Source organism: Rhipicephalus microplus, chromosome 5, assembly GCF_043290135.1.
Source record: "Rhipicephalus microplus isolate Deutch F79 chromosome 5, USDA_Rmic, whole genome shotgun sequence".
Taxonomy (NCBI): domain Eukaryota; kingdom Metazoa; phylum Arthropoda; class Arachnida; order Ixodida; family Ixodidae; genus Rhipicephalus; species Rhipicephalus microplus.
The window spans coordinates 132,854,422-132,872,315 of record NC_134704.1 but is presented as its reverse complement, the minus strand read 5'-3'; the positions used below and the strand labels follow the sequence as shown (position 1 = coordinate 132,872,315).

Here is a 17,894-nt window from a genome sequence, read left to right as displayed (position 1 = left end):
TCAAAACCTTGTTATTCAAGAACTTACTATCCAATACCACGCTAAATTCGCTACCTTTGAGAACAACCACCACGCACGTCTGTATATAGTACTTGTTGAAAGTAAATAGTGACACAGAGGTATTGCAACATTTATTGCTGAGATTCGGCATCGTTGCACAACACGAGTTGAGGCGTGAAGCTTCGTAACACTCTCCGCTCGTGGGAAGGTACATGCATAAATACACGCCTTAAACTCACTGCAGCCATTGTGTACACAGGTGTCGAAACATCCCCGGCGAGCAACCAAGGGCTCCGTATTCGCAGAAGTTAGTGAGCACCAACTCCAGCCAACCCTGTGATCAGACATACCATTATCGAAGGCGGCCAGCCAGTAGTGAATGTACTGTTACTCACGAAGACGGGAGTGATCGGTCACTAGCTACCTCTGATAGGGCACTGGACTAAGTCCAAGCCACTGTCTAAAGACACGCCTACTGTCCAGTGATCTGCGAGCGTCGCTACGACTGTGGAGTGAGCCGGTGGCAGCGAGGCACCAGCAGCGACGTGACAGTGAGGCGGCACAGGTGGAGAGCAGTGGCAGCCGCGGCGGACGGTGGCTGTAGCCGCGGAAGCGCCGTTAGGTGCGCCGGTAAGCCGCACACGCTGAGCGTCAGTTGCCTCGTGCGCCTATCTCGGCCGTCAAGCTACCGGGTCGTCATCGAGATGGACATGGGCACACGTCGGGAGAGCGAGGAGCTCGCACTGGTCGTCTCCGATCCGCCGGTGGTCAGGGACGCACCAGCCGCGAGCGGCGTCCGCAACCTGCCGCTCGCCGACGGGTCCTCGTTCGACGACGCCGGCTCCTCGAGGGAACCTCCGGTGAGTCACTGCGCAGAATGATAAGAGTCGTCGTACCAAAAGACGACTCTTATCATTATCTTATCTTACAAGTAACCCCAGGAACTCGAGATGCGCAGATTACCGCTAGTGGCAAACGAGAGAGCGGAAGAAAGTTCATTGGTCAACCAGGTCGCAAGTATTGTTCTCTACTCTGAATGATAAGAGCAGAAAATAATTACAGACGAAACTAACAAATAAATACTAAGAAAACTGTCCATGCAGTAAAATTTCTGTCGGTGGTTTGGGTCTTTCTGTCGCTGCTCACCTGCTAATGCCACTGAGTGGCAATAAGCCATCTCGTAATGCGTAAGAACTAATACATCTTTATATGCTGTACGAAGCACATGAATTACTTACAGCAGTAAATTTTAACGCAAGTTTTCTCCCAGTATTGAAAGTTTGCAATAGCACTGCCAGTCGTACTAAGTTTTTGCTGGACGGGTGTCAGTAAATACCAACATGCGCTTTCCGAGAAAAAAGTTAAGGACAATACATCAGCGCCTAGTTTGGCACTTTGTCCTTATTGTGTCCGCTTCCCCCCCCCCTTAGTATAACGTAAGTATTGAGCCCTTTTTGACCAATTCTGATTGTTGGTTAACCTTACAATAATTTGGTGCAAGAAAGCCTCCAGATCCCAACAACTGGCATTACATAATACGCTCACGGTGAAAAAACACCAAATAAATCGAGGAATGAGCATGCTGTATGTTGTAGCATGAAGGATGATTCCAGAAGATGTTGTGCAAAGGACTACGGCTGCGGTGAGACGCTGCAAGCGCACGAATGCAGGAAACTTCAGACACATCGGTCGCTGCATGTTATCACTATGCGGCATCAGTTACTTCGAACCGTTGACTTGATTTTGCTCCGGGGTAAATGAGAGTACATAATTCCTCGCTTATTAATGATCATGTCAATTGCGGCTACTGTCCTCACGTTTTTCTTTTCGTCAGTGGATTAAAATAACGTTCTTGAGATGACGTAGAGTGTCAAACTAACTAAATCACAATGTTCCCACAGTTCAACAGACTCACGCACAAGAAGAGTACAAAAAAGAGAATAAAAAAACATAACAGAAAGTGAACGATCAAGTATGCTTGAGGCAACCAAGCTTTGGAAAGGGTATTATAGGGGACGCAAAAATAATCAACGAAGGTCGCTTGACGCATCGGTGCACATATACCGAATTATATGAAAGCCAGAACAACCTTGAACTGAGCTGAAAAAAAATTATTCGATGTTGGAAATGAAGAGGAACAAATTTCTCAATGACAGATCGGTAAGTCACAACATTTTTTAAAACGCATGAGCTCCGTGTACTGAGACTACGCGTGTTGACGTTGTTCTACAGGTGGCAAATCCGAATCAATCGCCTGGAATCCCACAAGATGACCGAAAAATAAATATATCGACCACCACTCGTTTGTAGGTGACGACCTTTTTAGTTTAAAAATATCTAGTCAGGGGATTGTAACCGTGACCAATGCCCTTCCGAGACGGTGGCTCTACACAATGATTTCCAGTATTCTGTGTTCATGTGCGTTGAGTTTCTCACTAGTTTGCCCTCGCGCTGCCCACCATGTCCTCGTTAGTTTCATTCGTAGAAAGGCCAATCGCTTTCTTGAGGTTGTTTTGTTTTGTCCACCCGACAGGCTCATCTAATTAGACTTCGTCAAGCCGCTACTGATCGTGCCTCCTGCAACCCTCATCTGTTTCATGTGCATAAGTATGCGTGGCCTGATTGGACGACACTAAACGGTGGTACGATGGTTCGCACACTTCAATTCGTCGTCCCGACACAAGCTAAACTTGAGATTGAAAGTTGGGTATGTGGCCAGCCTGGCCACGTTGTTAATGACGAAGAAATGTAATAACGTTCGCATGTTCAGCAAAGTGCGCTTTAAAAGGTACCGCGCGTTGTAGAAATATGGGCAGTGTTGCTCTATTGCAATACATTTTATAAGCTTGTTAACAAATAACGTGAAAGAATAGACTGCTGGGTTAGTTGATAATTCATTACGAGTTAAAATGCCCGAAAAACATGGACATAGAAAGGAACGAACAACACAAGCACAGGTTGATGTGCACACGTATCTTTTCGGCTGGTTAGTCCTGCACACGTGGTTTTATTGCTTCCCATATTTTGCGTTTTTTTAAGAACTGTTCAGTAAGTACATGATTGTGTTGTTTGTTTCTTATTATGTCTACGTTTTAACTCATAACCAAAATAACCTGCTAATATTAAACCCGCTTAGCCAGCCTTACGTATCTAGAGACGCAGTTCGTTCACACTGATCGACAAATTCTGACCTTAATATTTAGTTAAGGAAAAATACAGTCTAGGTCAGTTATACGCCCTGGTCTACCTCGCACCTTCTCACCAACAGAATTCACACCGCATTTCCGTCTCTTTCTCTCTTCTTCCTTTTCTTGCTGAAAACAACAAAACTACAAACCAGTGTTGCTTGCTTCAACAGAAATCAAGAATGGGCTAGTTACTGGCCGAATGCGTATGCCCAGATAAATGTTTCTGATTAGTTTGCCCGCGATTCAGTGGATTGAAACTCTTCGTATACTAGTATGCGACCATGCCTATTTTACAACGGAAGAGAGCTTAATGGCCTGGTAACGAGATGCATCGCGATTAACGTGAATAATTGAACACGCTCGTGCTTTCGTAGCTAGCTCGGCAGTGGTTAGCAGAAAAGGGTTGTATGGGTGCACGAACGAGCGAAGCATGAAAGCTGTCGAAAACTTAACAGTTGCTACCCAGACTGCACATTGTTGTACAAGTACGTCAACCAAAACGAAGTATTAGTCATTTATATGTTTATAAAGCCTTATGAACGCAATTCTTTATTATTCGTGACATCGGGAGTGGTAGAAGTACTAAAGCATGTAGTTAGAACACGGCGTATACATCGACACTATGTCTCAAGAGATCTAAACAATAGCAAATATAACTATATAGCAAACAAATATGGTACATAACATTTCTGTCATTTACATAACAAGAGCTAATGTGTACTTTAAGGAAATCTTCATGAGTTCATCAAACGAGTATATTACGACACTATCGAGCGAGTCTGAGCGAGCGCCACAAAGGCGCAACGTGCTGCTCCCACGTGATCATCTTTTTTGTCGTGACGTCACGATGGAGTATAAACCACGGAAACTAAATTGCCACTGACTGTAAAAAACTCCTACATTTGATTGCGGAGAATGTCCCGAGTCTCAGAAATACTTGTTTTGTGGTTTAGAGGTCCCGGTCTTACATTTACCGAAGAAAAAAAAACATACAAACAATAGAGATTATGTTCTCTGTATGAGCTTATTGAAGCTATAGCTTAGAAGGTGGCAATGCGACATCCGATAACGACAACTAAATTTACCGATAATAAATGCCTTAAGTCCGTTTCCATGACCGGAAATCTTAACTCATTACGCATGGCGTATCGTTAACCTTTCATTTACGATGGACTCGAAAGCCAAGACAAGGTGGTGCTCATGAAGACTTAGTGTAAGTCGATTGCTTCGAGTTTTCTGTATGGGCTGCGTTCAGTCTAAACGCACGCGCGTTGTCTGGATTTGTACTCTCCATTTTGCAATTACTTGCTCGTGTGCTGGAGAATTAGCAGCGACTAACCGTTCACTAAGTCTTTCTAACGACCTTATAGGCACTATGCTGCGACTCCCCGCCTTTTGAGTATAGTACACTGGAAGCTATTTACGTTTTCCGGCTCGATGATTCCGGGGTTTTCCATAGCGTACACTCTTTGTATAGCCCGGAGACGAGATTTTACCTATCACCAACACAAGACGACCTCCTCCAACTGTAGTAATGGTCCATTAACAGCTTTGTAGATTTAGTTCAAATTTTGAGTTCCCCATCACACCGTTTCATATTCGTGAGCGTTTGATATCCGTGATTTTGCCCCACAAGCGTGGCTCTTATAACGATAAGAAGCTGTAGTTATTTTATTTTGGGGGCGAATTGATTGATTCATATGTGGGGTTTAACGTCCCAAAACCACCATATGAGGGCGAAGCACCTTTTGGGGGTGAAGCACCTTATGTTTGCACAATGCCCCGCCGTTGTCGCCATGGCTCGCTTCGCCATAGTCCCTAGCCGAAGTTCATGTGCGAAACATCTGTGCGTTCTACCGTCTACAGAGCGTACATTACGCGCATATGGTTTAAAAAATGTGAAAGACCACAGCACCGTGAAAACACTGACATTTATTTACCCATCAATGAAATCATGCGACCGAACAAAAGGTCAACGAGAGCAGAATAAAATACTTTTAACCCGAACAAAATAAAATGCCATTATCTGACGCACAACGCTTCGCCCCATCCTCAGCATTCAGTTCGCGGATCTGCTGCAATATTTTTTTCAAACCGAAGTAGGTGTTCGTATTGTGGATTCACACGACTCGCCGAAGTGCGACCTTGGCAGTGAAGACCGTGCCGCTTTCCCGGAAACGCCCGGTGGACAGCGACGCCGAAACAAAGCTCGCTGCGTCGTGACCGGATTTCAGCGTCCTCGCCACGCGATGCGGTGTGATCGGGACTCGTGACTGTCTGCGAAGCTCATGCATGAAGGGGTACGTCTTTTATGGCGCACGTTTGATTCGGTCATTATGCTTTTGCTTTGTTTATATTACCGAGTGTCTGAATGGCTGCTCGACACCTTCTGCAGCATATTCTTCTTTTTATATATATTGTTGTGTTTTTGCACTTCCCGCTCGAGGTGTTTTAAAGGGTCTATTGTATATTGCGATTGCCTTTCGATGTGCGAGGGAAGCGAAGTCACGTGGTCTCGAGTTTGCAAGCAACATCGTTCGCATTTCGATTAACGGCATGATGCGAAAACGTTCGGGTAGGCGTAAGTTCACGTTAAGAAATTTAGGGGCCCGCATTACCAAAAAAATGACTGAATTCTCTTCTTTACGAACTGGCAGCTAGTCAATGATCTCCCGTATACTACTTTAAGGCATTCAGTCTGCCAGAACCAGGCCCTCGCTCTCAATTAACGAGGGAAAGCAACAATCATTGCGAGCTTTATGTTGCCAGCAGGCAGAAAAAATTGTTCCACGCTTGCCTTCATGGCTACTATAGCGCCGTTGATTAAGCCACCCAAATTTAAAATGCACATATATACCGCAAGTGGACGGCGCGAAAACCGCTGCTGTAACTCAGTTGGCGCGTTATTCGGGCGCGTTATTCGAAGGTCGTAGGTTCGGCCCCTGGCAGCAGCCAGTTATGTTTTCGTGCACTTTATTCAGATTTATATCATAGCTACTACAAAATGACATCCCCTGTACTTTCATTTGCTCCTTTGTCTGTTAGTTCTAAAAATGACTTATGGTTCAAGTGACTACGTTCTGGTTAGAAATCACTAACGTGCATAAGTGTTTTCTTTGAGTATGTATGTATGTATGTATGTATGTATGTATGTATGTATGTATGTATGTATGTATGTATGTATGTATGTATGTATGTATGTATGTATGTATGTATGTATGTATGTATGTATGTATGTATGTATGTATGTATGTATGTATGTATGCACGCATGCATGCATGCATGCATGCATGATGCATACCACCTGTCTATTTGAGTGTGAGCAACAAATAGAAGCGTAGAAAAGCCGTACGATGCGTCACCATATTCCTGTGAGTCTTATCTTAGTTAATGCAACGTAAGCACTTGGTTTATCTTTCTGTTAGGACCTCTGTCTGCTTCCTTACAGGTGCGATATACATGGTGAGGTAGTTTTTCAGGAATACAACGTTATCGCGTGGGTCCTCGCATCGTTCTCGTGACGAGACTTAACACCCACTGATACATGTATCTTAACAAGTATGCCCAAAAACCCAGGGACATCGTTATCACCATTGTGTTTCGCGTGTCCGTTGTCTCAGCGCAGTCGGGCGTATTGCGTATGCCGTGAAAAGTGGTACGCCATAGCTATCGGGGGAGCTATAAAAGGAAACAATGGCGTGTGAAGCTGTAAAACAAAAACAACTCATGAACGAGGCTGCAATACCGTTAGCACCGGAAATGGTCGTCATTAGCCGTCACCAAAGGATGAGAATACCGATGTTTACATTGCGCATCTGAAACACGAGCTCTTATAGGTTTGTCGGAAACAGCGTTACTGGATATGCTTGGTTTCAAGTGCGTGAAGCAAATGCTGACTATGCGTTACAGATAAATCTGTAAGTTGCTTGTCGAGGATGTGTCATCATGCATGAAACAACACGCGTATGGTGACCATTTGCTTTAGTAATATGGTTGTTGAGTTTTTATTGGTTTTGTCGATTCCGTTGCAGCACACACACCTAGAGGGGGGGGAGGGGGGTTGCAACATCTACTCGCACACACAAAGAAGCACACTGTGAAGAAGTGTGTATGTCATCGTGTAGAAGGTTTATCGACGTACCCCGCTACATGTCTTTCTGTTTAGTTTACATATCAATTTCGGAGGCACACACACGAATTTATTAGCAACGCATTTACTCTCCACCTCTCTTCCTCTCTCTAGGCTGGCGGCGACAGCTCGGAAGATAAAGAGTGAATAAGTTTGGTCGTGATTAGTGTGCACACGTTTTTCTCGAATGCAGTGCTATTTACTCGATTACCCGCTGAGGTATGTCAGTGATTATGACGATGCCCTGTTCAGCTCCAGAAAAGGTGTTTATTATTTGCCGTTGCCTCACAACTTTGAGAAAAAAATGTAAAAAATCTCGGGTTTTATACATGAATGCACGTTCGAAAACCCCAAGTGGTCAGCATTAGCCCGGAGTTCCTTCGATATGACAGCTAATAACCAGCCTCTAATCTTCGTTATCGATAATTAAATTTTAATAAGGAGAAATCTGGAGGTGTTGTCTTTGGCGGTGACCATGTTGACGACCACGCCGCCCGAAGAAATTCTCTAAATTAGAAAAGAGAGCCACGGCAGTGCTTCTTCAAACTTCCTTGAAAAAAAAAGATACCAAAAGTGAAATCTTGTCGAAAGAATCCGGCTTAATACGTTTTTAGCCTAATACGTTTGTTTAGCCTAATAGGTTTTTTTAGCCTAATACGTTTTCGCCTGTTTGTTACCGGTCAAAGTTACTCCCCAACAACTTCTTTGGTCAATAAGATTCTAGTATAATATGTTTCATTTTCCGGTTGCTCTAAAGAAAGTAATAACGATATTCCGCTGTATGCAGGTACCATATAGGGTGAGGAGACGCTTGGAGGGACATGATATTATGCGGCAAAAGGGTAGAAAAGCATCAGGCGTCACAGGATGTGAATTTTGCAATGAGTGTGGAATGTAAAGCTTTCCACTCAATACAATAGCCTCACCCGTCATTCATCATTATCACCAAGATTATCATCAGTAGCAGCCACAACGCCAAGAAAGAGTACAGCTACGTAGTTGCACGTAGTACCATATATATACAGACGCATAGTATGTACTTCGCTGAAGTCTGCAGGCTTTTGTCAAAAAAACAAATATTGCAGGACTCTAAAGCTTCGCCTTTAAGAGTTGAACGCGTTGCGATACCCTGCCCCTATAGTGCGTATCTCAACCACTTAATGCATGAAATCGTTTTGAACTTGCCATGCACTCACTACGTGGCCTTAAGGGAATAGGCTCAGTTACGTGTGTGCAATTTGTAGTGGGAGACTGGCTTAAAACCATGAAGTCATTATTATAATTCCAAGTTGTGACGCCCGATGGCAATGTACAGCGTCAGTTTTTATGAAAGAGAAAACGTGGCCTGCGTGCTCTGATGACTGCTGGAAGCGCGTTCACATGCAGGCGACAGCAACCACAACCTCTTTTCGCTTCATCTCGCGGCAAGCAGTGCTACCATTCACTGTTGATATGGAACCAGTGACAAAATAGCACTCCCCCCCCCCCCCCACCCCCCCTTCAAGGCGATTACCAGCCTCTTGCGTTATTCACCTTGATGGGGGGACGGCATATCTCAGCAATGAATGGTTGCTTTGCTCACCGTGAGATGAGGCGAAAGAGGCTGTGGTTGCAGTCACTTCCACTTGAACGCGCTGCCAGCAGTCATCGGAGCACGCAGGCAATGTTACACATTACTACCTCTCCCCCCTTTCCGCTTCTACGTTCCTGACTGTTCCGGTCCTTGCGGGAATTTTGAGACAGTGGCCTCTTTGGTGACGTGAGTTTGAGACCCTCGATATACGAGGATGATATTCCATTGTGCCCTTGTGTATTATTCACGTTCCCACCTACCTTAGCTTCCTGTGGTTATGTGTTAGTGAGCCAGATATATGCTGTCAATAAATGCGCACGTTCACACGAATTAACAAAAGCGCCAGTCTGTATTGAGCCCGTGGTCCCATCGTACTGCGTCTACTCGAAGGCTTTAAATTTATTAACTAGGAATATAATAATGAAGTAAAAAATAAAGATTGCGAGTTTTAGGTGATATCGATTGGATTTAGACTTTTTACTCAGAAGCGTACTATTGACGTAGACCATAGCGGTGAGTGAAGGGGACGAAACGGGTAAGTTGTCTTAAGTTATTGGGAACAACGCATCTGTGATGCCAGCGCAGAAATTAATTTTGTCTCTCCACCCCACGCATGCGAGGCAATTCGTGTCGGGGCCTCGTGGTGAGCGAAACATATCGACAATCGTTCCCAGCGCTCTGACGCGATGCCATTTTTTATGCATCCACAGCCCCCAGAAACCGGGCGCCGGAAGGCGAGTATAAGCCAGGTCAATTGTGCACACGGACTTCACGCTGATCGCAATGCGATGCCCTTTAAAAGATTAAGCGACTGCCCAGAGCCTGCCTGAGCGTCGTTGAGCGCTCGTATACGTGGCTTGCTATTAATCACGCTTTTGACGCAAATGAGCCCTTGGTGGGTGGAGCTTGAAAAAAATGTACTGCTTGGATCTGGGACTCTTTTTATCGCGTAATATATTGGTACACAAGTGGGAACAGCTGACGGCTCGGAACAAGCGATCGGTCGGCAGCCTGCTCAGCAGTACTTTTTTTTGTTTCACTCGTTTGAGAATAATCTCGTTATTTGTATTTGCTCGGTGGTTGTGCTGTACGCGACCGAATTGCACGGGTTGAGTGAGATTCGCGACTGCGAGGGCCGCATTCTGTACAGAATTTTCTTTGTTGAAATATAAAAAAGGAGGGGGGGAGCTGCTGTTGTGGATGATTTGAAGTGGACGATGAACGCATATGCTCGAGCGTTCATAAGTGTACGAACTACTCCGCGTTACATTTCAATCCCATTTCCGTTTCCCCAATGCACTGTAGCTTAGCGAGATCACCATCGTTAATCGACCTTCCTTTGTCATGTGACTCGTTTTTTTTTTACCTCTCTCTCTTCAATCTTCAATTCAGCCAATTGAAGTAACGTTCTTTCTGTTTTCCTTTTCGTTCAATCGCTTGCATCTTACTTCGAAAGTAAACAGCATCTGCGTTGTGTGGTCTTGATTTAGGGGTCAAGATATCAGATATGTCGCGAGCGCATCACCTTGGGTCTTCACTGTCTTGACCCCACAGCCACTTTGCAGTACAGACTCTTAGTAATCGTGCAAGTAATCGTAACGCACAACGTCTGCCTAGTCATTTGTTATCTGTGTTATTATTCGATGAATTTTTGGGAAGCAACCCTTTAAATAATGACAAATAACTCTAGTTATATTTTGCGATTGGTGCAGAGACGCTGTATCACAGCTAACGCCTCATTTGTGATGAAGTGTCTTGGAATGAACTCATAATCATTAATTGTGAATCATTAGAAATAATACCATGGGAAATACCCGTGAAAGTTCATCTACAAAAACGTATACGTAATTATATGTACATAAAGAAAGCTTAACTTACAGTTAGGCGCAAGCAAAAAACATTTTAAATGTAGTGGGGATATAGGAAAGCACAAATCGAAAGCGAAGAAGAGCAGGTATAAGGCACCCTGTTCATCGCGACCACCTGAACTTTTTTCGCATTTGTTAGTTTTATATCATGTACCTTATCATTTATCTCATTCTTTGTTATTTCTGGTGAGTAAACACAGTGGCTCACTACTTCATATTTTAAAATTATTACTTTACTAATTTATGGAGTTGACAGCCCATAAAAGCTACAGCTTTGCCCCAAAGGCGAAGCAATGTATGTAATAGCAACAAATGGGAATGCCACGCGAAGAATGGCAAGGAGATCGAAACGTGCCTTGCGTTGCTCACGCACGAATGACGCACAAAACGTACTAACAGGTACATATGAACTCGAATAAGTGTCTCAGTTGTTAGCTCATCTGTGTCTAAAAAGTGGGCTGTTTTCGCAAGCGGAGACTGTTCAGCGAGTGCAGTTACCTTTGTGCGCCCAGTAACTACAACAGAATTGTTCCGGTGAAAACCCAAGGCGTACGATTATCCCCACCGCGAGATAAGCGCGCGCACGTATAAGCGTCTACCCCCCCCCCCCCCGCCCCGCCTTCGATGGGCAAAGTACGCATGGGAGATGAACCCATGAGCGCGCGTCACCGCGTCGTGACGATCTGGTGACGTGCGCTCATTGCGCCATCTCGGTGGTAATGCTGACAACATTATAGTTACCCCGAGATTGGCATCGCCAGTGGTGAGTGGTAGATATAAATAGCTTGCTTTTCAACGTTCGATACCACACGCTGGAGTCTTTGTCTGGATTACGTTTCTTTTTTGCGTATTCATATATATTGATACGTGTACATGTACGGTGAACAAGGGCGGTCGCTGACGCCGGCGGCCAAATCCATGCGAAAGTGTCCACATAATTGATATCGCAATAAAAAACTGCTTAGCTAACTCGCTTAATTTTTACCATTTCTTTCTATTATGCCAGGTATAACGAAAAAGGCGCAGTTGGTTACGAGTTAAAAACAAGACTGAATAATTATCGCGTATTTATGTCGGAACTGGCAATGTAAAAGCATAGCCGCCTAGATTTCCCTTGTCTGCCGGATTATCGGCGGTCACTTGAAAAGCGGCCGTCATGGGAACTATGGTGGTGGCGCCACCTAAGTAGGGGTGTTTTCAAATAAGTTTTTACGTTTTTGGAACTTATATGCAACAAAAATAACGTAAAAAATTTTAAAAGGCGTAAAAAAAATTGTATTTAACCCTACGTAAGTGACGCCGTCATTCAACAGGCAACTCCTCCAATACAAGGCCTAGCCTTTGGCAAACGCCGAAATTGCCGATCTCAAAGGCCAAGTACAAAGGCCCTTACCTCTACGTAGGCAGCGCCGCCAAAGATGACCGACGTTTGGCGGTCATCCGGCAGGCAAGGGAAATGTAGGAAGCTATGGTAAAAGTTAGTTCTTGACATCTCCTCCTCGCATGGCTGCTATTTCCTTGTAACCAGAGACAAATCACATCCCCCTTGAATTACACGTACTGACAGACTGGAACGCACCCCTCGAGTCTTCACAACTCACACCAAATTAACAAGCAGAAAGAAGAGGTTTGAAAGAGAGACAGATGCCTCACAGGGACACGACGCGAGCACTGTATTCCCCCGTTTAGGCGAAGACCTGCTCCCCAAACCACTGCACTAAACCTACTGATCTCTTTCTCTCTCGCGTAATTACCGTCATGTCTAACGATGTAACCTTTTCCTCTCTGCAGCTTTATTTGTAGATGCAACGCGTACGTAAATATATATGCAACCATCATTATCGTCATCATCATCATCCTCACTACGCCCACTGAAGGCTGAACGAGGGATCTCTTCCACGTTTGCCCAATTAACATGGTCCTGTGTTTGCTGCAGCAACACTATCCCCGCAAACAACTTAATCTCATCTGCCCACCTATAGCTTTGCACGTCCCCTTCACTCGGTATTCTTCTCTTGGAATTCTACATGCCCTGCCTAAGCTGACCCAAGCTTTCTTTAACACATGTCTGTTCGCCCAACTATGCGTTAAGCACGTTGCCAAGCAAGCTCTAAATATCAACATTCACAAGTATGAATGCACTAAATGCTTAAGTGTCAAAGCATGCGGAGGGCCATCGGAGTGATTTATATTGAGCGCACGAAGTATAACACTTGAACACATACGCTTGCTTTGGGTCACGCACTGTCCAAAGCAAAGCAAATAAGTAAACAAAGGTTCCCAGACTAAGCTGTGCTTCCCTCCTCCAGCTGCCTATCAGGGGTGGGCATAGTGTTCCTGGTACCCCCCGTCCCTTGGTGCATACCTGTGCCTCAGGGAACGTCTTCCTCTTTAATTACGTGACATTTTAACAACAATCAGGAATCCCTCGAGCGTTGTAAAGGTGAGCCGCCAAAGGTTACCGCACAGTGACCCGATTGTTTACGTTATCTAACGGTCGTTTCCTTAAGCCGGTGCAGAACTGAGGGCGTGGAATACATTAGTGAAAAAACACGGGGAGGTTGGTATATTTAGGCAGCACTGACCTCAACGTACACCGAACCATCACTGATGAATAAAATAGTGGCCGTAATGTGTGCGCTGGTCGAATGGTGTGTCTCGAGATGGGGAAGCGGTCAATAATGACTGGCGAGAAAGGGGAGCGGAGGGTGGACAGGACGAAAAAAAGGTGTGGTCCGCGATTACGCCTCAATGATCGACTGGCCGCGGTATGCTCTTACGCGTCCTTGTACTGCGTAGGCCACGATACTTCCTGCTAGCGGCTCCAGAATCAACGAGTGAAGTTGTATACGGCGAGAGATTCTAGTTTCTATCGGTACTACGGTGTTTAATTATAGTCACACATATGGGCCTGTAATCTAACCACACTTAATAAACGTCGTCGCCACGAGTCCCGAGAAATTTTGCAGAGATTTATAGTCAGTTTCAATATAGGAGTAAGTACAAGCTCAACCCGTAGACTTTAACGTTGCACCCAGGCATAATTTGCATAGATGTCCCATCCAATCAAATTTGCTCATTTGCGTGACGTCGAGCAAGTTTCTCATTTTTGAGGTTATTGGTGTTCCTACACAGAAATATGTTCCTGTCGCTATAGGGTTAAGTTGGAAACATGAACGACAACTTTCATCATAGCTGTTGACATCACCGCTTACTGAAGGTTCATATTTTGGTAAGGAACGTGAACATTTAGAGATCAATATGTGTGGTATTTGCATTAGCGAATGACAAAACACATACGGTTCAAAAGCAAAACGCTTGCGCAACTCCCTCAGATGAGTGATTGACAGGCGTGCCGCAGCTTCTCACTCAGAACTTCCATTTATTCCTGTAGCTTGTAAGTTCACCGCGACGCCCTTCAGTAGACTGCATTATACCCTTTCAACGACGTCCACAACTTGACAGTACGTTACCCTCTGTGTCGTTGTATATATTTCTCACACGAACACGCTTATGTTCGTTTTTTTCTCACATCAATCAGTGCTGGAATTTCGTGCCCTCTCCGCCCGTTGTAGCTTAGCAGCTAAGGTGTCGCGCTTCTAAGTGCGAGGGCGTGTGTTCGACTATAGTGGCTAGAAGTTCGACTCCCGTTCGAAACGGACGTGCGCCGGGCACGTGTGTAGGCAGGGTGACCACTGGTAATTAAGGGTAGCTGATTGGATTCCCGAGAAGGCAAGATAGGTAACGGGGAGACAGAAAGTTAGTTGGGCAGATAGGATTAATTGATTCATATGTGGGGTCTAACGTCCCAAGGGCAGATGAGATTATGAAGTTTTCAGGTATGAAGGGGCAGCAGCAAGCACAGGACCGAGTTGACTGGCGGAACATGGGAGATGCGTTTTGTCCTGCAGTGGGCGTAGTCACGATGATGATGGTGATGATGATGATGATGTTTTAATTTTGGACGGTTAAGTGAAGCGCATTCAACTTTTGTGAAAGGGTCATTATTTTTCAGCGTGTATCCGTGTTCTTCAGCTGTGTGAGACTACAGAAATCGCAAATGCAATTCTAATAGCAATGCCCTAACTAGCTCGAGTTCAGACCCGATTAATGTTACTTTATATTTTATTTCACAGCATGATTTAATTATCATGTAAAAAAGTACAACCCCCATTTAAAGAACAAAATGGCCGCCATGATCTGATTTGTGTTCCCCGTTGTGATTTTTCTGGATTTATGCCACTGGTAAACAATACAGGACGTGTTACTCATGTAAGTGCGTTTCGCCACAGTGATTTTGATTTGGTTGACTGTAATTAAGGCTCGCGTAAAGGGGCTAGTTGGTCTTCTTACCAGAATGACATCGCTAATTATTACTCTAGCAATCACCATGGCGTGTTTACCAGCTGGAGTTCAGGCTTTCTCGCCACTGTAACTCAAGTGCGGGCGAAACAAGGTTATGTTATAGACAAGTTCAAGGGTAATGCATACCGCCGAGCGATGCTTGTATAAACCCCCTACTCCAATTTCTCGCATCGCCGCTGGCGGTTCCCCCGTCATGACTAATTTGAGCTGGCGCGCAAGGACGTTGAATGGCACCGAGTGTTTACGGCTGCCACACGCTATACGTAGAGCCTTGTTTCGAAGAGCAAAAAATAAGGCGAAACGCGAGCGAGAATTCGGGTGGCCAGGGAGTGAGTGGCATCGCCTCATCACAGCACGTCACCCCACTCTTGCGCCTTCCCACGCTTTAAGAAAAAACAAAGTAAATACCAGAATGTCGCTTGCTTGACACGATCAGGCCTTCCCTCATAAGCAGGAACAGCCAGCCAGCCCTTTCCCACTATCCGGGGTCGCGTCATCAGAGTGAGAGATCGGAGCGGAGAAGAGGAGAGTTGGGAAGGGTTGGCGCGTGTGGTCGGGAGAAGTGGTTCGGCGGTGACGGCGGTTGCCGCACTGTATCATAACGCAAGTTCGACACCGGGCGCGTGCTAGTGACACCCATACGAAAGTACGCCCGTCCTGCACTAAAGTACAATCGAGCTCCGGCGGCGTGATCGCGCGAACGCGGGCGAATTATCATCTTCGACAGGACCGAGTCCCCGCGGACAACAGCAGCAACCACGACGACCACGAGCGGAGGCGTCGTCGGCTTCGCGAACGGGTTCACCTACACGGCATAACACGTGTGCGCCGGGTTGACCGACAAAAGTGTGACGTCACTGTAGCCCCCTCTCCCATCGCACCCTATATCGTGCCGAGTTAGAAACGCGCTTCTTTAGCTCGCGCGGCTAACGCCTTTACATCGAATTCACGATCCGCACGAACCATTTCGAGTTGTCCCACACCCTCGCCACGCGAACGGCCCATTAGAGGATCGTAGCCTTTCGCGCAGTCAAATTTCTCTTTCTGTACTTTCGATTTTTTTCGAGTGCGCGGGCGCGGCTTGTGTGTGTGATCGTGCGTGCGTTTCGCGTATCAGCGGAGAAAATACGCTGAATGCTCCAAGCCAGCCGACGCAGTCTGCTTACCTCAGCGACGTTGTGTTTGTGCACTTGTACCCCTCCTTTCGGATATACCGGAATTACTCAGCCGTATCGTTGACTCTGGATTCTGTATGAGCCCGAGCGGATACTCGAAGTCGTCTCTACGCACGAGGAGTCTACAATGGCTTGGTGCAACAGCGACTGGGTGGTATGTTTTCGCTTCGGTCATTTCTTGCTTGTCTTGATTTTATAGGCATGAGGGAACTTACGTGAAGTCTAATTAAAACAGTGACGCGAACTATGCATGCCCCTTTCGATGCACTGGAGGTGAAGCGTTTAATAGGACCCCTGCACAGCTGCCGATCGAATGCCCTGTCATCTTCTCTCTTTTAAGCATTCTGGGGTTGACTGCGCCCTCACCAATGCAGCAATTTATACAACTTTATTTCTTTTTCACTTATTCAGACCCTGTCTTCTGAAGGTAGTAATGTTTAGAGATCACAAAAGAAACAAAAAAATTCATGTTCCCGTTTTAAGAGCAAACATAGAAAAATGTGTAAACGCAGTTCCAAACGGAAAGCTTCCAGGTCTTTTAAAAATCTTTCGCGTAGGTCGGGGCTTCATACTCGGGACGAAAGCCTTATGAAGGCACAAGAATTACTGCCGAATATACTAAAAAAACACATTGAACTTTGACCACCTGACGTTTCGCGCAACGGCACTCTTTTTCAAATATATATATATATATATATATATATATATATATATATATATATATATATATATATATATATATATATATATATATATATATATATATATATATATTGAAAGACGCAGGCAGACTAGGTACGGCGAGCAGGCAGGGCGAGCAGGAGCGTTTATTCTGCGATGTCTGGCTCCGCTCAGAACCACCCCAAGAGAGAGGACGATGATGATGGGTATGTGCAAGTGAGAACGATGATGATGGGTATGTGCAAGTGAGAACGATCAAATGCTTGGAATGTGCTTACAATTTCCCCCCCCCCCTCTGCGAAGCGGCCAACCTGGCCGCCAGTCAGAGATCGGCCGAACGAGTAACAAAAGGCTTCATGCGTGAGACGTGAACTATTTCCGTGCTGCGCAGACGGCGGTCAGTGACAGACTGAAGCGGGGTGACGAGGTAGTTAACTGGAGATGTCTGTCGTACAACGGTGTATGGGCCAACATACCGGTGAAGAAATTTCTCGCAAAGGCCCGACGCTCGAACCGGGGTCCATAGTAAAACCTTATCGCCAGCATTAAAGGCCACGTCGCGTCGTTTTTTATCACAGCGATGTTTTCTCTCCTTTTGGGTTGCTTCCGTGTTTTTGCGAGCAATTTCACGGCATTGTGTGACTCGGGCTGCGAACTCTTCTGGGAGCGAGGTACTGCTTGGAGCCGGTGCAAAGAAAAATGCCGTGTCGAAGACCGAGGAGGCAGATCGGCCGTACACGAGAAAAAACGGGCTGTAGCCAGTTGATCGTTGTACCGCAGTATTGTATGCGAAGGTGACAAACGGTAAAATGTTATCCCAATTTTTGTGGTCAGGATGTAAGTACATCGATATCATGTCAGAGAGTGTTCGGTGGAAGCGCTCGGTAAGGCCATTCGTTTGCGGATGGTATGTGG

General features: G+C 45.6%; 1 protein-coding gene across 2 annotated transcripts in view; it reads left to right on the top strand.

Annotated features, from left to right (window-relative positions):
- The first annotated feature begins 228 nt into the window (after positions 1–228).
- Lmpt (four and a half LIM domains protein limpet) overlaps positions 229–17,894 on the top strand; it is a 405,187-nt gene continuing 387,521 nt past the window's right edge. Inside the window, exon 1 of one of the 2 annotated variants that reach the window (XM_037425056.2) lies at positions 229–860. In XM_037425056.2, coding sequence (XP_037280953.2) covers positions 705–860 — 156 coding nt within the window. In that variant the 5' untranslated portion in view covers positions 229–704. Of the gene's footprint in view, positions 861–15,854; positions 16,453–17,894 lie in introns of those variants that run through there. The other variant, XM_037425052.2, reaches the window with a different exon arrangement.